This window comes from Sciurus carolinensis, chromosome 11, assembly GCF_902686445.1.
Source record: "Sciurus carolinensis chromosome 11, mSciCar1.2, whole genome shotgun sequence".
NCBI classification, from domain to species: domain Eukaryota; kingdom Metazoa; phylum Chordata; class Mammalia; order Rodentia; family Sciuridae; genus Sciurus; species Sciurus carolinensis.
The window spans coordinates 67,803,473-67,830,194 of NC_062223.1; the positions used below are offsets into that span (position 1 = coordinate 67,803,473).

At 41.4% G+C, this 26,722-nt stretch overlaps 1 protein-coding gene across 6 annotated transcripts in view; it reads left to right on the plus strand.

Moving 5' to 3' along the window:
* The window catches only part of Trim66 (tripartite motif containing 66), a 58,337-nt gene extending 46,581 nt beyond the window's left edge, over nt 1-11,756 (plus strand). For all 6 annotated transcript variants that reach the window (XM_047518233.1, XM_047518239.1, XM_047518236.1 and 3 more), the window contains 10 exons: nt 2,634-3,155; nt 3,316-3,508; nt 4,953-5,013; nt 5,476-5,650; nt 5,982-6,271; nt 6,751-6,877; nt 7,200-7,274; nt 7,719-7,871; nt 8,297-8,515; nt 9,262-11,756. In XM_047518233.1, the coding sequence (XP_047374189.1) occupies nt 2,634-3,155; nt 3,316-3,508; nt 4,953-5,013; nt 5,476-5,650; nt 5,982-6,271; nt 6,751-6,877; nt 7,200-7,274; nt 7,719-7,871; nt 8,297-8,515; nt 9,262-9,321 (1,875 nt within the window). In that variant the 3' untranslated portion in view covers nt 9,322-11,756. The remainder of the gene's footprint in view (nt 1-2,633; nt 3,156-3,315; nt 3,509-4,952; nt 5,014-5,475; nt 5,651-5,981; nt 6,272-6,750; nt 6,878-7,199; nt 7,275-7,718; nt 7,872-8,296; nt 8,516-9,261) is intronic.
* The last annotated feature ends 14,966 nt before the right edge of the window (nt 11,757-26,722 follow it).

Consider the following 26,722-nt stretch of genomic DNA (forward strand, 5'->3'; position numbering starts at 1 on the left):
ACCACATAAAAATAAATAAATAAAATAAAGGTATTGTGTCCATCTACAATTAAAATTTTTTTAAAATAGTAATAATAACAATAATAGGAGAAACAGTAGAAACAGCTGGCATTTATTGAGTGCCTACAGTGTGCTAGACATTTGTTCTAAATGTTTACATGGGTTATTTCTTTTAACCTTCACAACAACTCTTTAATGGTTTTTGTGAGGATAAAATGAGATAATATATGTAAAACAGTTAGCAGATTGCCATGCATATAATAAATTCTCAATAAATTTTAGCTATATAAAAATAATCATTATTTTAGGGAAACTCATAGACTCAGTAGGATAAAACTGCTGCTCATTTGGCTTAAGATTTTTAGAATAAACAGTCATGTAGCATTGTTGTTATGAAATTTTAAGTAGCACATTAATTCATTTTTTCATCCAGGCGCTGCTCTTGGCTCTAGGAATACAAAATAGAAAAAAATTCATGCCCTGATGGAGTTTACTGTTTGGTATGGGGAACAAATTAATCAAATGCTATCGCAAATTGTGCTATGAGACTAAAAGTACAAAGATAAGGCATTATGAGCGCATAAAAGGTGTGTGTGTGCGGCCTGGTCTGGACTTGAGAATGAAAGAAGGCTTGTTGCAATACTAACAGCTGAGCTGAGTTCCAAAGGATCAGTGAAACAGAGGCCAGGGGTGGGAGAATGTTCACAAAGGAAGCAGTCTGTGTAGAGTGGGTGAGGGCTCTGGTGAGGTTGCTCACATTATAGAAACTGAAGACAATGTCTGAGGGACTGGAGCTCAGAGAATGAGGAGAGGGTTGTAGTATGAGCTGTGACTCTAGAGAATGTCAGAACTTCAGGGCCTTGGGAACTGTTCAGCATTGCATTCATTCTAAGAAGAGTAGAATGCACTGCAGGGTTTTATGAAAAGGAATGATGATGATATGCATGTTTTAAATTATTTCTTTACTGAGGAGGCCACTCCTGTTGTCTAGGGAATTAGGAAAGTAGGTTAGGCTAGTGCACTATCAGTAGAGAGAGGAATTAGTGGGTATATCTGAGAGATGTTTAAGGCATATCTGTTAGACCTGGTGTTAGCTTGGGTGAGGGAGGAGGGGTGCACCATTGGTGCCTCCCACTGAGGATTGGACTCACAGAGCTGGGTAACTAGGAGTGACATTCACTGAGATGAGGATAGTCTTTCTTCACTATGAAGTAGCTTTATTAAATTTATATTGAAACTTGAAAATGTATTCAAAGTGCTTATGTTCCTAAGGAAATTTGAATGTCTCACTTATAGGGAAAGGAATGACAGACTTGGGAAGCTAATTTTGGAAGCTTACTCCTTGTTTTCCCTTTGATGTTTTAAATAGTTAAATTGCTATTTAGTATTAAAAAAAAACAGGCAGAGTTATCAAACTTATAAATTCATGAAGGTTAGATTTAGAACTAGTGTCCTGCCTTCTTACCTGCGTCAAATGTTTCTTTAATCAGAAAAGCTGAATAGATTCAAATGCAGCAGTCTATATATTTTTTATTTCTTTTTATTAACTCCATAAGTCTCTTCTCCTTCTTTCAAAAGTAGTTTTATGTAAGAAAAGAACTTGAGCTGGAACATTATTACTTCATTCACTGATTTACATTCCCCCAACTTGGGGGGATATCAGTCAACCTCTTCTGCTTACCACTGGGCAAAAGATTGGCTACCAAAGTCCTTATGCTGGCCTTGACTTAACAGCTCTGGGACTGCTGATGGCAAAAATATCCAGGGTCACGTTAAGAGTTAGTTGCTCTGAAGTTCCCTTTATTTGGTTTGGAATGTCTTTGGTAGGGATATTAGGGCTAAAACAGACCTTTAGATATCTCAGTTAAAGGTTTATCAAATGCTGGTGGTGCTTGGAGTTGGTTTAAACAAGCCTATAAGAGGCCCTGGAGTTTTCCCAGGTTCCCCAGGCTGACTGGGACTCCCTGAGCCTTGGCATTCTCTCAAAGAAGCAGTTCTGAGGAAGATCAGAATTTGAGCCATCTTAACCTCCTGCCACTTTTATGTAGGAAACTAAACTTTAGGACCCCTTGAAGGGAAAAGAAATCATCAGTGGTATAGTAAGAGGGGAATGTGAAATTAGAGGGCAGTCCTGCTGTCTGACTTTTTGCTTAAGCATTGGAGTGAAGGTGGGAAATGTGACTGATTGTGTGTATGTGTGTTTGTGTACATCTCAGGTCAGAAGGTAGGCTCTTGGGCTGAGGTTGTGGCTTAGTGGTAGAGCACTTGCCTAGCATGTGTGAGGCACTGGGTTCGATCCTCAACACCACATGTAAATAAAATAAAGGTCCGTTGACAACTAAAAAAAAAAATTTAAAAAAAAAAAAAAGAAGGTAGGCTCTTTCTCACTGTCTGCTTCCCACTCCCACCTGACACCAGTGTCCTCAGCCTGTGCTTCCCTCTGTGTCATAGCCTAAGAACCTCCTTGGTGTCAGGATTGGAATAGGACTTCATGTGCTGCCCAAGTTCCCATGGCTCTTAGACTTGGAGGCCAGAGAGGTATCTGAGCATGGGAGCCCTTGTGGGCTGTATGCTCCCAACCCCCTGCCAGTCTCAGCTAACAGCCTGACTATTCTTTGTCTCTGCTCCTACAGCACTCCACCTCGGTGAGCATCATGGGTTTTTCCAACACTCTGGAGATGGAGTTGTCATCTACCAGGCTGGCAAGGACCCTAGAGCCACAGGTTCAGAGTGTGAGCAGCCTTACACCTGGCCCTCCCCAGGAAGTACCAAGCCTGCTGAGTGGCCCCCCACAAACTGTGTCCAACCAGACAAGTGTTCAAAACCACAGCATGCCCAGCCTGACAACCAGTCATCTGCAGACCATGCCAAGCCTGGTGCATGGAACATTCCAGTCCATGCCCAACATGACGAATGAGACCTCCCCGGCCATCACAAGCCTAGCCAGTGACCACTCTCAGGCCAGGCCTAGCCTAATGTCTGCTCACACCCAATCTGTGCCAAGTCTGGTGACTTGTCCTCTGAAGAGCAGGCCCCTGGTTTCTGACATGCAGCTGGAAACTGGATCCAGTTCTAGTCCTGGCTCTGGCCGAACTGCAGATAGCCTATGTTCCAGGGACGGGGCTGACCCCTCCCTGGGAAATGCTCTGTGTAAGGTAAGTCATGAGGAAATGTCAATTAACCTGTTCTGCTCATCACTGGTCAAAGGGTTGCCCACTGAAGGCCTTATCCTGGCCTTAACTTAATAGCTCTGGGACCATTGATGGTAAAAATATCTGATTTCTTTGATTCTTCTTGTCCTTTCTTTTTTGGAAGATGGAAAGTGAGGATTCCTCTCACTTTACTGACTCAGTGGGACAAGGCCCCATGGCCCCTGGGCTGGATGCTCCCAAAGACTTGGCTATTACCTCAGAACTAGAGGAGCCAATTAACCTTTCTGTGAAAAGACCTCCACTGGCACCGGTGGCCAACACGTCTATGGCTCTGCAGCAGTACCGAAACCCACAAGGTGAGACACAAGTAAAAAGCCTGCCTTTCATGTTGACCACAGACTTGTGCAGATGGATTCAGCACAGATGAGGTAGACTCCAGCAGACAGGCTGTAAGCTTGGGGAGCACTGCTTCTCTCTGAGGCTAAATTACCTCTCCAGAAGTGACTTCCTCTGTTCTGCTTTCCTCAACGTGGCTAGGGCTGATCCATGTGCCCTTGCAAAATTCCTCATGCAAAAGTCCTGGGGGGTCTGAATTTCATGTAGCGGGAGACTGGAAGAACAAACCCCAAGAGGGCTAAGCTTTGCAAATTATAATAGGTAAAAAAGCATGTTTGACTTATCTAAGTTAGAATACCAGCTCTGTGTCTTTTTATTTTGATCCTGGGTGATATATCTAATATCCCAGAGATGATTTCTTTCTCTGTAAATGGGACTAATCATACTGACTTTATAGGCTACTAGGACAAATAACTGCAGAGAACTAACTTGACAACTTACTTTGTAGTAGCAACAATTTTCCTTGGACTCAGACAATAATTTTCCTTGTACCCATTTGTGTTGTTCCTCATAGAAAAGGGATTTTGGACCATTGGAGATTGGCTCTTATTTTCTTCTCAGCTACCCACACCCCTTCTCAAACTGGGCTAGGCTAAGATTTATTTCTTCTGTGAGGGCTTGTCAGGAAGTTTGGAGTTGAGTACCCATTGATCACCTGGGACTTTCTCAGTTCAAAGTATAATGTATACTTAATTAGTAATGATCAATCTATTTTGCATAGATAATAACAGAAAATGAAAGAAATATTTACCCCTTTTTTCTCACACTGAAAGGCCAACTGAAAAATTATTGGCTCTCTTTACACTCAATAATGTAATCCTGAATTTTATGCGATTGGATTTGTTGTTCTGGATCCTACTTGCCCATGTAAAATGCCTAGAACAGTATCCAAGGTTAAGTGGGTGCTCTCATTGAGTGCTAGTTCCCTCTGTTTGCCCCCATGGCCCCCTGTCCATCCATGAAGACTGTGCTATGCAGGGCAGGGCTTCTGAAGCCTCTAGCCCACAGAGTGTGAGCTGGATTCTCAGGCAGTTCTGGAATCCCAGCCCTTGTCTGAAAAGGCAGAGGCAGCACAGAATGACTCCTGACAGCAGGTGATACCAGAGTACTGGGAACAAGTGATTTTTGAGCTCATTCAAAGGTGAGAAGCTGGCCCCTCAGTTCCTAACCCAACACTCACCTGTGGGCAGCCTCTGAGTATTATCTGTATCATCCTTAAAAGAAGGTAGCCTTCCTTCTCTCTCAGGAAGGAGACCCGTAGTGGGATTTTCACCACTAGGAATCATTACAGTATAGGTAACAATTGTGTGATGTGTGTGACCGAAGGTATGAATAACAGATATGAGTGGAAGGTGCACGTGACAGAGTATGTCATCAAAGGTATTTATTTGTCTTTTGCTTTAGAATATCAGAATTTTGAACAAAGAGCCTTAGAGCCGGATACGAAAGAGAACCAGAGCATCAGGTAACAGACTCTTGGTCAACCTCCCACTCCAGCCCCAAACAACTTCATGTTCTGCACAGGAAGTAAGCATCCTTCTTCACTTAACTAGAAGCAGAAATGTTCCTACATCTGTTTTCTTCAACTCCCAGGTCCTCAAGTGGGATGTGTGTGGTTGGATGTCTGGAATGGTTGTGGGAGGGTGTCCTTGCTCCTGCCCCAGGAGGCATGCATGTAGTCCTTGATGTGTGTAGTCCTTGATCTTCATGGAGCTCCCTTCTTTCACAAGGACTGTATCAAGGCTTCCCAGGGTCTGACAGGGCCTGGCCAGGCAGAGCTGGCAAGAGGGCAGAATGTGGACCTCAGAAAGTTGGTCTGAGCAGATCTTGAGTAGTTATTCAGTTGTGGGATCACAGACAAGCCTGACTTAGAGGCTGGGATCAGAGGAGGCTCCTGCTGATACCCAGCATATCTCTTTTGCCACAGAGCCTTCAATAGTGAGTCCAAGATTCCCTATGTGCGACTGGAGCGACTCAAGATCTGTGCTGCTTCCTCGGGAGAGATGCCTGTGTTCAAGCTGAAGCCCCAGAAGAATGATCAGGATGGGAGCTTCTTGCTGGTTATTGAGTGTGGCACTGAATCCTCCAGCATGTCCATTAAGGTACCACTTTACTATGTCTTGACCTTGAACCTTGGCCAGGTCCAGGAGCCTCTCCTTTCTCTCTGCTGCTACTAGAATTCTGGATTAGGGGGCTCTCTTGAGTCTCTGAGTTAGGCTGTAGCTTGACTAGACTTTGACCTCTCCTACAAGGGATCTCTGAGATTCATAGCAGGAGTAAGCTGTCCTGGCACTTGTGGGACTTGGCTTGCTTGCAGTTCTGAAAGAATGGTTCTCATAGTAAGTGTTCACAGCTTGTCAGTCCCACCCTCTGTGTCCCTCAACATCTTGTCAGTACTGTGCTCTGACTACTCAGACTTACTTTTTCCCCTAGGTCAGCCAAGACAGTCTGCCTGATGCCATCCAGGCCCCAGGTCTGGGGGGAAGAAAGGTTACTGTCACTTCCCTGGCTGGGCAGCAGCCACCGGAAGTGGAAAGTACAAATCCTGAAGAACACAGACTCATTTCTCGAATTCCTGGAGCCAAGAAGGGTCCCCCAGTCCCAATAGAGAATGAGGACTTCTGTGCTGTGTGTCTCAATGGTGGAGAGCTGCTGTGCTGTGACCGCTGTCCCAAAGTGTACCACCTTTCCTGCCATGTACCAGCCTTGCTCAGCTTCCCAGGGTGAGTCATGCCAATCCAGGGCCATCACCTGGCTAGCAGGGTTATCATCTATGGTTATGTTATTACTCCAGGTCAAGCCCACAGAACTTCCCAGGATGGGCCTACTCCCTCTTCTGTGCCTTTATGAAATGCAGGTCTGTGAGTTAGTGGATCCTATATGTGCCTTCTGCACTCAGATAGGTGGATATTGGAAATTTGGTTGACTTTCCTTCTGCCTCTGTTCTCAGCTTCTTCCTATGCAAAGATTCATCCCTGTACTTCTGCCCTACCCTCTTCCTAAATATTTTTTCTGTATTCACTAAATCCTGAGTTACTGAATTTCTTTCAAACTCATAGCTAGGAAGCCATTCCCTCAAGTGAAGAGCTACAGACTCAGTTTCCCACACAGTTGCCTCCATGCCTGTCTTGGGGCAGAGGGAGAGGGAAGGGTGCTCTGGGCAATTTGTTGAAGCCTAACATGGCCTCACCTATCTATGCAGGGGAGAGTGGGTGTGTACCTTGTGTTGCAGCTTGACGCAGCCTGAGATGGAATATGACTGTGAGAACACCCGCTACAGCCAGTCTGGAGCGCGGGTACTTCCTGGCCTGAGCACATGCGACCAAAAGGTAGGGAGGGGGTCTCTGAAAACAAGATTTTCTGCTTGGAGAAGCGCCCTGTGCCTAAAAGGGGCTGAGGTCTTTCAGAAGGGGTGAGACCCCCTTCTGTGTTCCTTTCTTTAGGGCTGTGGCTGATAATTTAGCCAATAGAATTTGTGTGGTTTTCATTTTCCTAACAGTTTTCCTCTGGCTTAGGAGTCTAAACTGTGCCTTAGTGTTGTGACTGGCACCCTGTCGCACAGAGCCAGAGAATTATCAGGGTTACCGAGTTTAATTTTTATTGAGATGGGCCAGAACAAAGTGACACTGTTACCAATTATGATTTTTGCAGAAGTGTGAGAAGCTGGTATTGTCCTTATGCTGCAATAGCCTCAGCCTGCCCTTCCATGAACCTGTCAGCCCCCTGGTAAGGAAAGCCTTACTGTTCCTGTTTACTACTGTCATTTCTGCTCTGAGGGCCTAGGCCAGGGGGCAGGACCATGGTGGTGTACCCAGGGTGGGCTCAGGATTAAACCACTGGAAATAGTGACAGTATTAATTTGTGGATGATCCAGGGGACTTTGGGGACCATTACCACTCCAGTCTTTTCTCCCCAGCTTGCCACAACTGCTACTGCATCAGACCTGACTTGGCAAGTGATACATTTCTTCTATTCCATTGTTTTTTTTTTTTTTTTTTTTTTTTTTTTGGTCTTCTCCATATTTTATTCCTGCTGCTCCTCATCTTTCTTTTTCTTCTGTTCTTTCATTTATATTCCAACTCATTCTCTACCTCTTCTTCCTTCTTATCTATACCTGTACTTCTTTTCTCTTCCTTCTTTGCCTCCTTCCCTCTTCTTTTCTCCCCCAAGGCACGGCATTATTACCAGATTATCAAGAGGCCCATGGACCTATCAATTATCCGGAGGAAGCTTCAAAAGAAGGACCCAGCTCATTATACCACCCCAGAAGATGTGGTGGCAGACGTGCGCCTCATATTCTGGAACTGTGCTAAGTTCAATTATGTATGTCTTTTCTGTTTTTCCTCTTTTCTATTTCCCAGTGACCCCAAGTTTATAATAGCTGAAGTGAGGGTTGGGGTAGGGGAGTCAGATTTGGTTCTGGGATGGCAGGAGGACCTATGAGGAGTCCTGGGGTCTACCGTGGTGAGTTTTAAAGTCTATCCCACACTCAGCCCTCAGTATGAACTTAGGAGGAAGATGGAGAGGTGTTAGTAACTCACCACTTGTGGGTATCTGTTAATGTCACTTCTACTATAAGAGTTGTACCAACTTGGTTATACTGAGTCCTAGGAGAAAATGCCAAGTTCCGGACAGCCCAGGACAGGCCAGCCAGGTTTTGTGCTCTCTGTATTGCTCTTGAGGGAGGGACTGGGAAGAGTTGGGCTGGAGAAACAGGCCAACCACCGTTGCTCTTTTCCCCCCATCAGCCTGACTCAGAGGTTGCAGAGGCTGGCCGCTGCCTGGAAGTATTCTTTGAGGGATGGTTGAAGGAGATCTACCCAGAGAAACAGTTTGCCCAGCCAAGGCAGCAAGATTCAGACTCTGAGGAGGTGTCTAGTGAGAGTGGATGTTCCACCCCTCAGGGCTTCCCGTGGCCCCCCTGTGTGCAGGAAGGCATCCAACCTAAGAGGCGGCGAAGACATATGGTAAAGCTTTGCTGCCAGCTGGCAGGCACATGGGTGGGTGATTGGGCAGGCAAGGGGTATCTGAGCAACAGGTATAGAGCAAACTAAAGTAAAGCTGTTTGGATAGCACAAGAGAGTGGTGAAAATGAACCCTTATTTCCAACCCCTATCATATAAGGGAGGTAGAGTAGTGTGGGGCTCACTAACTCAAGTTACCAGTGAGGACTGATGTTCAGAGAGAAGCATGTGTCTGCCCAGTGTTACCTGGCATATTGCAGCAGAACTAGGGGAGCAACCAGGTATCCTGATTCCTGGCTCAGTGCTGGTTATACTGCACTGTGATTGAGATGCCAATAAGAAGAGAAATATCTAGTCTTAGTGCCTGATCTTTACTTGGGTTTGAGGGAGAAAACCAGGGATCTTTTTCAGCTTCCTGGTATATGGAGGGAAGGAGAGGTATTACTTGCAGCAGAGAGAACATCTCTGGTACCACCTGTGTGGACATAAAATTTCAAGTCATTGCTGTTAAATTCCATAGAAATATAATGTTTACCCACAGTGTGCCAGAATCTGACTAACCATCCCTAGTTATTTATGATACTTAGCATATTGTGTATGTGGCTTCAGTAAGTTTTACTGTTGAATTCCTGTGGTAGAATAAGACACTTTGACTCTAGAGAATCCAAGTCTTAACATGTAGATTTTCCATGTTAATAAATCCTACATTTGACTATTCTAATTCCAAATATATTTATTTTTTCTCTCAGGAGAATGAAAAGGCAAAGAGAATGTCGTTCCGCCTGGCCAACAGCATCTCACAAGTGTGAGAGCTGGAAGGAGACTGAGCACTCTGGCGGCTGGTGTCCCATCCTTTTGACCATTTCTCCCCATCCTTCAGCTTACTCTTCAGAATGTGGATGTGAGATAAGATGAGTCTTGTTGAGCTGTGTAGTGCTCTTCCTTGTCATTTGCATATACAGCATTTATTTGGGAGCCATAGTGCATCCACTACAGAGAAGATTTCAGTAATAAAGAGGAAAGAGGGAGAGGTGTTCCTTGTTGCCGGAGTAATCAGATGTATGGGTAACTTGACAAGACCATGCTTGGTCAGGTTCAGGAGGACCTAAATTCCTTGATGAATTCTCTCTGCTGAGGAATCAAACCTTTCTCACCTTTCAGTGTCCAGGGCTCAGGAGCAGAGTATATAATCTCCTCCTGGCCCAAAAAGTGGGTAAAAGAAGGGAAGAAATTTGGACACATGGCAGCATATGATCCCTGGCCCAGCACAGCCAAAGATTGTCACTGTTTACCATTGCTTGTCCTGTCAGGACAGAGGCACCTGCCATAGGCTGAATAATGGAGGCATCTAGAGACCATAGATCTCAATTGGTGCCTATGCGGGTTTTAACGGTTTTCAGGGTAGTTATTTTTCATACCCCCTCTCCTGAGGTTGACTTAGATGTCAGCTGTGAAAGTACTCTGGATGGTATGGCATTCTTGCCTGAGCTGGATGACTGTGCAAAGACAACTTAGATCTGGCTCAGATTTCACTTGTATCAAGATGCCAACCTTGGAGTCTGCCCTCTGTGCCACTTACTTTGCGCTAATAGCACTTGTTTAGTGTCAGAACAAGCCTTCCTAGAAGTGATCATCGTGCTTGTCAGTAGCCACTCCTTTATCATCTCCATTCAGACAATCTTGGTCCTGAGTTTTTCTTCAGAAATCTGTGAGATAGCTGTTGTTTTCTTCAGGTACAAAGTTCCCTGGACAAGGACAGTGACCCACACTCAGCTCACTCTGCCAGACCTCTTCTGCTTAGAGATCTAGTTTTCAACCTCTCCACATTCACAGAGCCAAAGATTAGAAGTGAGTCCCCTAAATAGCTTGCCTCCAGACTGTCCACAAACCAGAAAAAGCCAACACTCTACTGGCATCCTTTTATGTTGGAGGTTGGAGAAGACCATGGAAGCAGCAGGAGACAACCTAGAAATTCCTGGGGGAAGTTCTGTCAAGGGTAGAGAAGAAGAAATTTGAGAGGTGAGAAGCCAGGGTCCTTTGGTGACCCTAAAGCAACTTCAGGACCTTAGTTCTCCTACAATGCTGAAGGATGCATTCTGGATGCCATGGGAACAGGAGCTCCAGGCTGTATCTCAAATGGATCTTCATGGTTCATGCAAGGTGTTTGTGAGGAAGTTGCATAAAACTGGGGGTCAGGCTTCCTCCCAAGTAGGGACTTGGTTGAGAAGGTAACTGTTGCTGATTTTGTTGGCCTGGTCCCAAGGCAGCTTTCCCTGGTCCTATCATAGTATGGCTAATTTCAGGGGAGGTTCAAGTTGTGGCTTTGTTTTCACCAAGAAATACTATTTAAGGAAATTCTTGTTTGTAGGACTTTACTAATAAGCATTTTTTTTAATCAGAAAATATTTCTTCTCTCCTTATGAAGAGAGATTTCCTTCTCCACCCAGGCTGAGAGATTGTTTTCACTTCACAGCACCTTTGCCCATTGACTTGCCATTCTTTCAGCAGCATATTCCATGCCCTCCTAAGCAGGTGGGCTTCCATAATCCTGCTTCCTAGTTCAAGGCAATGAAGTCTTCAGTACACTACTTGGAAGGCAATCTTTGGATTTAGGTTTTGCTTTTGGGGACTTACATGGCTTTCTGCTTTGGGCTATGGCAATTTTCCTCTCAATTTTTAAGTCTTTTTCTCTTTTTAGCTGACTTGGCAAGGTTCCTTCTGTATTCGCCTCATTAATTTCTGCCCTTGGTCATCTTACCTTCGTGTAACCCATGTTCCCCTACTGCCCTTGAGTGAACTTCATGGTATCTGGGCATTGAAAAGTCAGTGAGAGCTGTGACAGGCTCAAACCTGATTGAGATCCTTCCCCAGGATCAGTTGGAGACCATAAATATGAAGCATAAATGCCTGGTTAAAAACTTACTTTCCCTTCCATCAGTAAAGCTCCCAGCTTAGATGTGGCCTATCTGGCTCAAGGATCAGCTACTGGATCAGGAGATCTTGGTAATGTAGTGGAGAGTCTCATATTTCCTTCCCATCACAGAGATCATGCATGATGAGAGGTTCCCATTAGGCCCTGAGCAGGAAGGGGTGGGAAATAGGGTGTTCTTTTCTGCAAGAGTGTGAGGCCCTGGCCCATCATACCTTCCCTACAGTGGTTACCCCTGGCATTGCTCTTTCCCTGGCTTTTCCTAAATACCTAGCAGTACCAACTTTCTGAGTCATTGTTTTGTCTTATTTTGCTTTTGCATGCAGAAAACAGAAAATGACTTTTTTTTTTTTTTTTTTTTTTTTTTTTTTTTTTTCAGTACCAGGGATTGAACCAGGGGCACTTAACCATGGAGCCTAATCCCTAGCAATTAAAAAAAAATTTTTATTTAGAGACAGGGTCTCACTAATAAGTTACTTAGGGCTTCACTTAGTTGCTAAGGCTGGCTTTGAACTTGTAATCCTCCTGCCTCAGCCTCCTGAGCTACTGGGATTACAGGCCTAACATGACTAGTAGAACATAACTTTTTATAAATTAAAAAAAACCAAAATCCTGCTTATCAAGTAACTACCTTCAGAGACTCTTTGCTAACATTTATGCTGATCCTTCATTGACTTATTCCCACAATTTTGAAGGCATTCGGGTTCTTGGGCCCTTGGCAAAGCCTTGCATTGCAAATATAGTAAGTTCTGGGTTTTTATGGCATACCTTGGAACCCTAGAAGAGAAATTGGTTCTTGGCTTTGCTGAGAAGTGGGATTGTAGACTGATATGAGTTTATACAAAGGAGATTTTAGTGTAAAAATGGGTGCAGAATGAATTTGTAAAGCATTCTTCTGCAGAGCATGGGTAGGTTGACCCTTCCTGAATTCTAAATTTCTGCCTACACACCCTGCCTGCCTCAGGTACCCCTTTGCTGAGTGGCAACCACCATGGCCTGCTAAGACTCTGCTTCATGTCAGCCCTGTCATCAATTTGGTGAACTTGGGCTTTTTATTTTTGCCTGGCTTCTAAAACCTAGGCCCTTTCTGGGCTTTTGCTCTACTCCCTCTCTCACTTCACGGGCTTACCTATTGACTCCTATATAAGCCTTTGTTCCTTCTAGATTGTGCTTCCTCTTCTCTCACTCCCCTTTTCATTGCTGTTGAAATTCCCTGCTCCTTTGTCCATTTCATGACCTAGGCCTTCTTTCTTCTGCCAGACTTTCAACCTTCTTCTGGACTTCTTCCTCTCTCCAGCCTGAATCCAGAGCCCATCATACACTGATATTTTTATCAGTATCCTGAATTTTCCCATCCCCTCCAACTGTTGCTGGACCTGTCAACCCTCCTCCATTTTCTGCATCAGCCTATTTTCTGCTCCTTCTTCCTGGCTGCTAACTGTGACACACTCATAGTTGACAGGCCCAGGATTGATTGGGAATTCTTGAACTTGTTGTTACTCTTCTTTCCCATCCATGCCCTTCATCTCTGCTCTCAGCAGAGGTGACTGACCTCAGTGTATGCTTCACAGAAGTGAGTTCTTAAAGCAAAAACTTCCTTGCTCACTGCTCTCTCCCTCCCACTAACCTCTGTTGGTACCTCTCCTCATTTCCTTTTCTCTTCCTCCTAGTTTTCTGTTTAAAAAAACCTGCTATATGCCCTCTGAAGCTTTGCTCCCTCACTGCTGTTCCTACTTCCTGGGGACTTCCATCTCCCTCTCCATTGGTTACCTTCCATGTACTCTGCAAGCAACCAAAGTTCTCACAAGATCAAAATAAAAAGTTTTAGAGTTTGTTGTCCTTTGCACTTTTTCCTTATTAGCTGTTTGTTTTCTTTTTAAAAAAGTGTGTGTGTGTGGTGTGTGTGTGTGTGTGTGTGTGTGTATATTCCACCCCCCCTTTGGAATTCCTATAATCCAAGGAGGATTCAAGTTCAAGGACAGCCTCAGAAACTTAGCAAGACCCTGTCTCAAAATAAAAAACAAAAAGGTTGGGGATATAGCTAGGTGATAAAGTGCCCCTGGGTTCAATCCCCAGTACAAAAAAAAAAAAATCTTTTGTTGATTCTTTTGTTATTCTTTAGCCCTCTATAGTTTTTCATAAAAGTCCCAGTGGCCATATAGTTGCCAAATCAAATGAATACATTTTAGTCCTCAACTACCTTTAATTCTCCACAGCATTTCACCCCAACCACCACACCCTCTGTGAAACACTGTCTTTACTTAGCTTTTATAATACCCTGAGTCTCTAGATTATCCTTGTTCTTCCCAGCCACACAGGCTAAATCTTTCTTGAAACCTAGACAGGGAGACATATCTGTGGCTGCCTGTAGTTTCTCCTCTTCAGGAGATGGTTAGGCAGGAAGAATCACATCTGTCTATTTTGAGTCTCTACCTCCTCCTAGACTCAGTTCTCATCATGCCAAGCATGCTTACGTGCTCCTGCCAGGAGGGCAGCAACTGTGTCTCAGAAACAGATTTTCGTTGTGTTTGCTAAGAGGCCCTATCTCAATCAGCCTAAGAGTATGGATTGGATTTTGCAGCATCCAAACCAGGCTGGTGGACAGCTGATACCTATGAGATAATGCCACAGTCAATACCAAAATCAGTGAAATAGATTTCCATGTGAGATTCAGTTCTATAGTCAGGAGGAGAATTCTGGCAGGGATGGGTGTTTGCTGCTGGTAATATTCTGATGGAGAGGAGATGGGGAAGTGCTGGAGTTCATCACTTGCCTGAGCTTAGCTGGTGTCAGTGCGATACCCTTTAGCTATGTGTTTCTTCCCTGTGCTGACTATCACCACCTGCTTGCTCCAGATATTCCTGGATCTGGAAACAGATTTTGATTGTTTTCTTGGAGGTAAGGAGGTATAGCAGAAATTTGATCTGAGCATTGGAACATCACAATTTTGGCTTTGCCAATTATAGACTGTGTGATCTTATCTATAAAGTTGGGGTGGGAGTGGCTTAGAACAGTGATCTCAGAGACTGCCCAGACCACACAGAGACAAGGGGACTCTGGGGTTGGGACACAGCTAGGGGAGTCCTGACCAGGGCAGGAAAAAGGACTCAGACCAAATTGAACTGCTTCAAGGAAAGTCCTCATCAGTTGGTGCTGCTTCTTGAGCCATATGCCCATTCCTCAAGCTATACTCTTCTTGAGTATCTAGGATGAATTCCTCCTAGGCCTTTTCTATAAGTGGCCAATGGAGCCAAAATGGCTTGGGACATGAAGTAAGGAATATTGTAAGGGGAAGTATAACATTTTAAAAGGACCTACACATTAAAAAACAAATAAAAATAGCACTTTTCTTTACCAGCAATCGTGTCCCAGAGTGTTTTTCAGTAAAGCTCATGGAATTGCTGCATGGCTTTTTTGATCCTAACTCCAACATCATTAAGAAACAGGGGAAGCCTTTTCCTCTAGGGAAGAATGCAACTCTCTACTTCTTATTGAATGAGCACAGCCTGTTCTTCAAAATGAGGACAAGAAGTCTGGGATGGAGTTAGGGAAAAGACATCTTAGGAATGCCTTCCATGACCAGGTACCAAATACTTCAAGAAGGTCCTTTGTATAGCGATGTTCCCTATGTATAGTGATGTTCCCTATACCTTGCTGTCCTGTCTGCTCACTCTGCACCAGAGGTTTCTAGTGATTTTCAGAGGATGGTGTCAATTTGTAATGAATGTAAGGAATATTTGTTAGGCCTGCATGAAGTCTGAACCCAATTTCTATTTTTGATGAATTCCCACTTCAGAAGTCTTGGGTGCACCGCTTACTCCTCACTACAGAAATTAAATATACTAGAATCTTGATTTCCCAGCATGCCTTACAGCAAGGGTACAGGTCTAGTGGTAGTGATGTAAAACAAAACAAGAAAAAGCAGAGACTGTCTGGTGGCAGTTGGGGAGGTGGGGTTTCCATGGCAGCAGGTGCAGCAGTACAAGTTGAAACACCTGGTGTCTGATGGCAGTGATAGTTGCTTCAGCAGATGGATTCTATACATGATTTCAAAAATTGTTCCTGGCTTCATAGCTCTGATCTTATTCCTCCAGTCCTCCTAGTGATTCTATGAACTACCTTTTAATAAATTCACCTTCTACTTAAGTTAGAATTGTTTTCTATTACTTACGACTAAACATGACAGTGCAGAAATCTTGGAGAATCTGATGAAAGTCATAGACTCACCCTTCTGCACTCCAGACCCACACATGCTACTATAGTCCATTGGATGCCCCCACTTAGACGTCTCAGTATCACCCAACACACTAGCCATCCTCAGGCCCCTTTAACATATTCCTCTCATGCTCCCCAATTCAGCAACCAGACATGTGATATCAGAGAAGTCAAGGAAGTTTGTGTTTAAAGGAAGGATGATCATCAGTTTTAATGCTTGAGACGAAACCCTCCCACCCATTCCCAGATTGGCCCCAATACTTGATTTTCTGCTATGTTTTATCCTTACTAAATTTATTAGTACTAGTCGCCTCTGCACCTCTAGGATGCAGAATCTGTCTACTCCCCACTCCCCAGATTCCATAGCAAGCTGCTAACTGAACCCACTCCCTAGAAAGTTCTACCTGCAGGTAGGTCTGCAACGTGATCTTTTTATCCTTCATACCTGGCCTGTGGATTATTCTATCCACTAGGCAGTTTAGGCATAGAATCCAGGAAATAAGAGTTTTCAAGGGCCTATAAAAAAAATAAGTCCTGAAAAACATTACAATTAAAAATGGCAAAACATACATAAAAATTTTAATTAAATATCTATAACCTGCCGCATTATTTTAAATCCATTCATTGTTAAGAAACTTCAGCCCAACATAAATTAATCACTTCTAGATTTAAAAAGTAAAATTATAAAAATTTCAAAAATTTGCAATAAGAACTACACTCGCTATAGGCTGTGGGGGCATTCTCATCTTTGATGTGTGTTATAGGGCCTTGTAGAAGAAGAAGGCCTAGTCTCTTGGAAGAACGTCCTCATGGGCCCTGGAGCTATGCAGTGGGGAGGACTTTACCCTACAGACATAACTTCTAAAGGCCTTGCATAGAATATGGTGTGGTAAAAAAGAGCTTGTAATCAGTCCCTAGAGACAGTTGTAGCAGAGAGTGTTCCTGTTGTAGCAGAGACTATTAATTGTTCCCAGTACCTTTTATTTTATTTTAGCAATAGCCCCTTCCCCATCTTTCCCAGCCTCCTGTACAACTGGATATTGTGTTTTGAATACGTTCTAGCTAATTGATTGTGAGAAGCAATGATGTATACATTGTAGGACATTTTATGTGAAATGACTTGTCTACCCCTTCCTCCAGACAGGAACATGATTATGTTACTGGTCATATAGCTTCAATCATGATGAACCTGACACTGCTGCATTAAGTCAGGACCCTGAAGGCAGGTCCTGAGATAGTCATCTCAGAATGATGTTCTCAGTAGAGATGAATGCAAATCCTTTTAGGAGGAAAGTATTACAACCCTCAGGTTTCACATATACTAATTTCAATAAAATATGGATTCCCAAATAAATGACTAACACATGAAAATAAACCACTATAAGTGAGAATCAGAAGCAATAATGAACTGTAGATGAGAATCTTGATAAGGAATGGGAAATATAAAGAGAGGTTAAGAGATATGGAGGGTGAACAGATTACCGTTTAACATTCATTTAGACAGAATGGAGAATGAAGGAGAGGAACATTTGAAAAGGCAATGGTTGAGAATTATCTAAAAGTGATGAATGATGCGAATTTATAGATAGAACAAAATATACTAACTAGGAAAAATAAAAAGAAACACCAAATTGAAGAACACCAAAGATGAGAAGATCCTATAAGTAGCAGAGGGGCATATATTAACTTTTCCTTCCAGTATTTCTAGTGCTCTACCTTCCAAGAGCATGGGAGGATTGCTGTACCTCACACCCTTTATTTTAGGTATGTTATGAAACTTGATTTGGTCACTGAAATGCGAGTAGAAGTATATTGTGTCTAGGCTGGAAAAGTTAAGAGCCAGTGTTTTGTTCTCTGATTCTTCATTCTCTTTCTCCCTGTTGAGGTGATTCTGAGAGCATGTATTGATACAAAGGTGTGTAAGGTTTAAGTAGTCCAATCTGTGCTGTTATATAGGGAATATATGCTTTGGAATTTTGCCCATATCTGTAGCAAATTTTGCATTAGTGAGAACTTGGGTTGTGTTAAGCCAGTGAGAAGTGTGGACTATGCATTACTATAGCATAAATTAGCCTATACAAAACAAAACAAAACAAACAAAAAACTACCACCACCACAACCAACAACAACAAAAAACTTGGTTTTCTTTGGAAAAACAAACAACAAAATCTGAGATCCAAGTTATTGGCTTAGGGTGTATATAGTAAAGAAGTTGATATTGATGACTAGGAAGATAGTGGTTCATGTTATGCAGTGGAAAAACATTTGGTAAAACTATGTTCTGTGATAACTTGGGAAGCAGATCATAAACAATTTCAGTGCTGGGGAAGAAGAGAGAAAAAAGAACATTGATAACACATTTTGGTTGATATTTAGTAATGTATTTTAAGGCATGAGTTTGAAAATAATTGCCCTGCTTTTAAGCCTATGTGAAAGAAAATAGGATACCCCAAAATTAAGGGACTTAGGGTTTTGAAGATTACTTTTTGACTCTGAAGACTCAGAGATAAAACTGAGAAAGTCTTCGAATATTGAAGGTCCTATAAAATTCAGCCTTGAGACTAGGATTAAATTAAAAGTATGGGCATAATATTCATTGTTTAAACCTTGACTAGATTAAAGCACTTCAGGGAAAATGTAAAATTGAGTATAGTGCCTAGTAAAATCTTTTAGCTGGATAAGATTTAGGGAAAAGATTCTGAGGAGAGGTAAGTCTTCCCATCAAAGTCGATGGGAAAAGAGAAAGAGGAAAGAGAGGCATGGCATGAGAACTAATTTTCCAAAATGAGTGCGGTATAGCTTTGGCACACATTGCTCCCAGCATTCAAAGAGAAACACAGTTGTTTTTTCATTTCCAGAGGAATTGTGAGCCTAGATTAACAGGAACAGTAACTGTTTAAGACTTCAAATTGCTCTTGTACTACTTCCAACCATCTGTGATAGATTGGGTTAAGAGAGCAACTCATCCCCCAAAGAGGCTTTTTCCTCAACCCCCACAAAATCTGGGATGCTAAACCAAGGGCTAAGGAGAGCTATTCCCAAGGACCAGAATCAGAGAATAATGAATAATTCCTACCTGAGACCAGGAAGCCCTCAAAATATTTGCCCAGCTGGATTTCAGAATTGCCATAGCCAATCACTCCTGTGCCTCCCATTCTTCTCCCCAACCTTCTTCCTCGCCACCCCACCCCCATACTGGGATTGAAACCAGAGACACTTTAGATACATCCCCAGTCCTTTATGATTTTTAATTTTGAGACAGGGTTTTGCTAAGTTACTGAAGTTGACTTCAAACTTCAATCCTGTCTTAGCCTCCTGAGTTACTGGGATTACAGACATGTGCCAAGGCTCAACGCCTCCCCTTTCTTGCATGGAATATCTTTCTCTGTTCTATCATCTACCTTTCAAAATCTTAACTCAATTTTTAAAAGTTGGTTCATTTGTTATCCCCTCTAGAATCTCTCCCTGTTATGCCAGAGAACCCAACCTCTTCTTCCTGCCCGCCCCCTCAGTTTTTTCTTTCTTTGCTTCAGGGATACCTGGAAACCTCCTACCTCTGTCCTAATTCCCCGAAAGAACCACAGATTTGAAAGTAGAAAGTACGAAACACCTACTCATCCTTGAGTCCCTTTGCTGTGGTCAGAAGGCTCTATCTCCCCCATACTTTTTGAGGTTGAGGTTGGTTCTTTTTCCCCACCCCCCCTTTTTTTTTCTTAGCTCAAACTCTCTCCTTAGAGAGCTTTTCCACCATCTCAAGTGGATCCCAAACACTTTCTCTCACAACCCCATTTTATTGTCATCATAGCAGTTACTACTATGTGTATTTATCCTTTTCTTTTACTTCTTTTATTATTCTTTGTTTGGGTCACCTCTAATGGGATATAAACTTCCCCGAGAGCTGTGATCTTGCCTGGATTCCAGAACAATGCCTATAGTTGCTCATTTCTTTCTTTTTATTTTGTGGTACTGGGGATTGAATCCAGGGGTATTCTACCACTGAGTTATACTAGCTCCCCCGTCAATTTTTTTTTTTTTTCTTCTTTTTTTTGAGACAGAGTTTTGCTAAATTGCTGAGGCTGGCTTCAAACTTTCAGTCCTCCTGGCTTAGCCTCTTTCCTGAGTTGCTGGGATTATAGGGAAGCAGCCCCATGCCTGATATCAATTATTTGTTGAATGAATGCGTAACTCAGGTCTTTGTCATTCCAGTCACCCATTTTATTGGGTATTGTAGTTCTTTTTTTTTTTTCCTGTGCTGGGAATCAGTACTCTAAAGTCTTGAGAATTTTTTCCAGGTTCCTCATGATTTAGTGGTAGTGTTAGAACTAGAACTCAGGACTTGTGATTCAGATCTCTCTACAGGCTCATTTCAAAATGGTGACGCTAAAATAGCTCAGGGGCACCACCAAGTGGCAGGAGTGAGTGAGAGGGTCCACACTCTCTTCCCTTTGTTGCAGTGAGCTGTGAGCCCCATAGGTGGCATCAGTGGCACTCCTTTAACTCCAAGGGCAAGTCTGGAAAGCTTGGTAAAAGCTAATTCTAGCAGAAAATTCTGATAAACAGCAGGATATTAGCATTGGCCTAAAATGGCTCTTCACTGACTACTCATTAGTTCTGAGAGAGGAAAAAACATTCAGTGGAGAAATTAAATAAAACTTTGTGTGATCAAAATAACAACCCTAATAAGGGACATGTAGACATACTGTGTATTTGGATGTGATACCCTGAGAAGGATATGATGTCACCTATATAGCATTGCAGACAAGAGTGAATAACCTGATTCTAACCACAGAAAAACATCAGACAAACATAAAATGAGAAAATGTTATTTTAAATAAAGGTAGGGAATAGGGGACTGGATTCTTTAAACATATCCCTGTTTTTAAAGACAGAAGCTATGAAAATGTTCTGGGTTGAAGGAAGTGAAAGAGAATGACAACTAAATGTATTACCTGATCCTAGAATGGGTCCTATAATGAAGGGAGGAAAATGTTGTGAAGGATATTATTGGGCCAATTGCAGAACTGGGATATAGATGATGGATTACATCATATCAATGTTCAGTGTACTAAAGTTGATAACTGTACTTTGGTTGTGTAATATATATCCTTAGATTTAGGGACTATACACTATAGTATTTAGTAGTAAAAGGCCATAGTGAGTGCACTCACCCTCAAAAGATACAGGGGGGAAAAAAAGAACTCTAGAGTTTTTTTTTTTTTTTTTAAATTTAAAGGTATGCATCTATATGTATAACTATAAGTAAAATAAATAGGGTGAGATGTTAATAGGTGACTCTGGATAAAGGATATGTGGGTATTCTTTTAATTTTTTTGCAACCTTTCTGTAAGCTTAAAATTATTTCCAAATAAAATTTTAAGAAGGAAAAAATTCTCTGAAGGATGTTAGTTCTAGGTGTTTTTCCTCTGTCAACTCTTCTTCCTGTTGTATAGCAATTGAGACACAATTACTATGTGGTCTTCTGTTGTCCTTTTTGTTTAGTAATTTCTGGTCAGAAAGGACTGTGTTTGGCTTCAGACTTTGGGAGATGAGGCCTAGGCTGGAGTGGGTGGAGCTGCTGTTGTTGGCGGCTGGAAATGCCCCTGAAGCCTACATGGGGGAATGTAGCAAGGCAGTGGGTACTCTGACTGGAAGCAGTCAGGCTGAAGTTAAGTTTTCCCAGCCATTCAGAACAGACACCTGGAATCTGAGAGGACTTAGAAGGGCTAAGTGTAGCAAGAGCCTTCGCAGTAAGGGAATAGGGAAGGCTTCATTATGCTTTCTCTCTGTCTACAGTTTCTTGGAAGTGACACAACCCATCTTCTCTTTTGAGCCTGGGATGCTGAATACCTCTGAATCCTCAGAGTCCTAATTTACCAATGTTTTACTTTGCATTAAATCAGCAAAATTCGATGGCAGGTGGCAAGGAGTGGGAATATTGTCCCAGGTCCGACCCTGCATTCCTTCCTGGGATGCCTTCTAGTGGTTTCCCCCTGTTCACATTCTTTGCATGTGAGTAAAAAGGACTTCATTCCCTTAATCCTCATGCTCCAACCTGCCCCTCACCCACCCTCCTCACAGGGAGACAAGCCAGTTCCTGCAGTCCTGGAGCAGGGGTTGGGGGACGATGAGGGTCTAAACTAAGGCTCTAGGTCCCTTCAGTCACCTTGTAAGCAAAATAGAGAGATCATCCCATCTTCTCTGAAACTCAGAAAATCAAGTTCTGAACTGTCCATTAGATGGTCAAAAGTGTTTGGATGAATAAATCAAACTTCCAAATGAATGGTGTTTTGTCACTAAACTATTACCAGACTATGATTAGCTTTAGTTAATGTCTTGAGTAAATTTGTGTTTTTACCTTTTTTTGTTTGTGCACCGAGGATTGAACCCAGGGTCTTGCACATACTTAGCTGGCACTTTATGATGAGCTACAACCACAGCCAGCCCCTTAAATGTGGTTTTAGAATCCATGAAATATGAAGCATTATTTAGTCATTTGACTTAAAATTTTCTGGAGATAACACAAGATTCATCCTCCTAAAGAGTACAATTCAGTGGCTTTTAGCGCATTCATAAAGGTGTGTAACTTCTAATCTTGGAAATTTTTTCATCACTCAAAAAAAAATCCACATTGGTTAGCAATCTCTCCCCAATTTCCTGTTTTCTCAATCCTTGGAAGCCACTAATCTGTTTTCTACATATATAGTTTTCCTTATTCTGGACATTTTGTGTAAATGTAATCATATATGTTCTGTAAGCGCAAAAGGACGGGAAGCAGACCTCCATGGATTCAGAGAAGCCTTTATTACTTCGCAGATTTGGGTGCCATTCAGGTCCACTTTATGGATGGAAAATGGCCCTCAGTTATAGGGGGAATTCTGGTTTTATAGGGTATGAGGATGATGTAATCATTGTGCATGTGCAGTTTTGACCATTAGTGGCTAGCGGTACAGGTTAAAACCAGACCCAGAAGGATGAGTATTCAGATCTTGCCCATTGTCATTCAGGACTAGGTTGACATGGGGAAGGCCAAGGTTTAGGGCCTGGCATTCCACATCCATCCTTTTCCTTTAGGGTCCATTGTTATCAGGAATGCACTGGGAGAAGTTTAATGTTTGGCCAATTTCCTTTCCCACTTCCCGAGCCATACTGTACCTCCATTTTCTTGGGGAGTTATCTTATAGGAATATTATTTTCCATAACCCTTCATGTTCTTTTGCATCTGGCTTCTTTCACTTAGCCTAATGTCGCTTAGGTTCATCCATATTATAGTATATGGATGATACGTCTATGGCCAAATAATGTTCCATGGAATGTATATGCCATATTTTGTTTATCTGTATATATTTGATGGCCATTTGGGACATTTCAATTTTTTGGCTATTATGGATAATGTTGCTGTAATATTCATGTATAAATTTTTGTGTGGACATATTTTGGATTCCCAGGAGTGGTCATATAACAACTCTGTTTAATTATTTAATGATCTGTAGGACTATTTCCCAAAGCAACTGTTTTTTTCCTTTTTAAAATTATTTATTTATTTATACTTTAATTTGTTCTAATTAGTTATACATGACAGTAGAATGCATTTTGACACATTGTATACAAATGGAGCACAACTTCTCATTCCTCTGGCTATACATGGTACAGTCACACTGGCAGTGTAGTAATAATGTCTGTCTCATTCCACTGTCCTTTCCACCCCCCATTCCCTCCCTTCCCCTCACTCCCCTCTGCCCAATCCAAAGTTCATTCTTCCCTACCCAACTCCCCTACCCCACTATAGATCAGCATCTGCTTATTAGAGAAAACATTCGGCCTTTGGTTTTTTTGGGTTTGGCTTATTTTTTTTTTAATTCATTTTTATTGTAAACAAATGGGATATATCTTGTTTCTCTGTACATGAAGTAGAGGCATACCATTTGTGTAATCATACATTTACCTAGGGTAATAGTTTTTGATTCATTCTGTTATATTTTCTCCCCCCCACCCCTCCCACCCCTCTTATACCTCTATAGAGTCCCTCCTTCCTCTATTCTTTCCCCCTTCCCACCCCCTATATGTGTCATCATCCGTTTATCAGTAAGATCATTTGGGTTTGGCTTATTTCACTTAGCATGATATTCTCCAGTTCCATCCATTTACCAGCAATAATTTCATTCTTCTTTAAGACTGAGTAATATTTCATTGTGTATATATACCACAATTTCTATATTCATTTATCTGTTGAAGGGCATCTAGGTTGGTTCCATTGTTTAGCTATTGTGAATTGAGCTGCTATAAACATTGATGTGGCTGTGTCAGTAGTATGTTGATTTTAAATCCTTTGGGTATAAACTGAGGAGTGGGATAGATGGGTCAAATGGTGGTTCCATTCCAAGTTTTCTGAGGAATCTCAATACTGCTTTCTAGAGTGGTTGCACCAATTTGCAGCCCTACCAGCAATGTACGGGTATACCTTTTTGCCAACACTTATTATTGCTTATATTCTTATTTTAAGTGTTTTTTAAAAATTTTTTTTAGTTGTCAATGAACCTTTATGTTATTTATTTATTTATATGTGGTGCTAAGGATTGAACCCAGGGCCTCACATATGCCAGGCAAGCTCTCTACCACTGAACCACACAACCCCAGCCCTATTGCTTATATTCTTAATAATTGCCATTCTGACTGGAGTGAGATGAAATCGTAGAGTAGTTTTGATTTGCATTTCTCTAATGACTAGAGATAATGAAAATTTTTTTCATATATATGTTGATTTAGTGTATATCTTCTTCTGTGAAGTGTCTGTTCAGTTCCTTAGCCCATTTATTGATTGGGTTATTTGTTTTTTTGGTATTAAGTTTTTTGAGGGTTTTCTTTTTTTTTCATTGTTTAATAGTTTTTTTTTTTTTTTAATTTTAGTTGTAGATGGACACAATACCTTTATTTTATTTATTTATGTGGTCTGAAGACTGAACCCAGTGTCCCTTGAGTTCTTTTTATATCTTGGAGATTGGTGCTCTATCTGAAGTGTGTGTGGTAAAGATTTTCTCCCATTCTGTAGACTCTCTCTTCATGTTGATTGTTTTCTTTGCTGAGAAGCTTTTTAGTTTGAATCCAACCCTTTAAAGCAACTGTTTTATACTCCCATCGCCAACGTATCAATTTCTCCACATCCTCACCAACACTTGTCTTTTTTATTATAACCGTCTAAGGGGGTGTGAAATAGTATCTCTTAATGGTTTATTTCCCTAATGACTGATCATGGTAAGCATTTTTTCATATGCTTATTAGTCAGTCACATACCTATCTTGAAAAAATATTTACTTAAATCCTTTGCCTATTTTTAGATTGAGGTCTCTTTTTTACTGCTGAGTTGGAAGAGTTTTTAAGACACATTCTAGCTAGTAGACCATTATCAGATATGACTTGTCAATATTTTCTCCTATTCTGTGAATTATTATTATTTTTTTTTACTTTCTTCATCATGTCCTTTGAAGTACTTCAATGGTTTCTGATTTATCCACTTTTGTCTTTGGTTGCTGTTGCTTTAACTGTAATTACCAAGAAATCATTGCCTAATGCAACATCACAAAGATTTATACCCATGTTCACTTTGAGAGTATTATAGTTTCAGCTCTCATATTTAGATCTTTGACCCATTTTGAGTTAACTTTTGAATATGGCATGAGGTACAAATTCAAATTTTTTTCTTTGTATGTGGATATTCGGTTTTCCTAGAAATATTTGTTGAAAAGACCCACCCTGTCAATAGTATGATATTGTCTATTTGTGGACTTAGTTTTATCTCATTGATCTGCATGTCTATCTTTATGCTAGTATGAACCAGTCTTGATTAGTGTAGCTTTGCACTAAGTTTTGAAATTAGGAAATGTGACTCTTCCAACTTTATTGTACTTTTTAAGATTGTATTGCCCACTCTGGGTTCTTTTCACTTACATATACATTTTAGGATCATATAATCAATTTAGCAAAAAAACGAGACCTGAAATTTGGTAAGGATTGCATTGAATATGTATATCAACTTGGGGAGCATTGCTATGTTAATAATATCCAGACTTCCAATTCATGAACTCCATGTGCAGCAACCTGAACTCCGTTTTATCTGACAAAGGAGGCTGGATTAGACATTCAAACTGGATTAATTGCCAGATGTTTATTTCATTTTTGAGCTGTTCAGATAGAAAAGTGGAAAGCCTTATGTAAATTTGTAGAGCCTACCAGTAAGCAAACACAGATCTCATTAGGAAAAAGTTACATTTTGCATTATACATTTTTCAAAGCAGGTTCCTAATGAAGAAACCTTAATATAACACATAGTAGTGTAAGCATCTCTGAATTTGTCCTATAGAACTGAAAAATTATGGGGTGATGTTTTTATGATATAGAGTCTCTTAAATTTTTCTTTTTTTTCCTTCTGTGGTGCTAGGAATTGAACCAGGGCTTTGAGCATGCTAGGTAAACACCCTACCACAGACACCTGTTCAAAGTATTTTTGACTAACAGAGATAGAATTTAATGAATGTATAAATCAACTACTTCTTTTTTTTTACATTTACAAAATATATTTTTATTACTGAATTTTTTTTTGTTCTTTTTAGTTATACACGACAATAGAATATACTATGATATAATTATAAAACCACGGAATGCAACCTGTTCAGTTCAGTCCCCAGTATTTCTCTTCCAACTCCTGTTCATTTTCCTCTACTCTACTGGTCTTTCTGCTATTTACATATATATATATAAATTAGTATCTTGTGGATATATGTGATGGTAAGATTCACTGTAGTATATTCATATATGTACATAGAAAAGTTAGGTCACATTCATTCCGTTGTCTTTCCCTATCCCATCTCTCCTTCCTTCCTTTCATTCCCCTTTGTCTACTTCTCTGATCTTACTTCTATTCTTTTTTTTTTACCCCCCATCCCACTTTAATTTGGATTAGCTTCCACATAGTAGAGAAAACATTTGACTTTTGACTTTTTGGGAATGACGTATCTTACTTAGCATGATAGTCTCTAGTTCCATCCATTTACTAGAAAATGCCATAGAGTCAT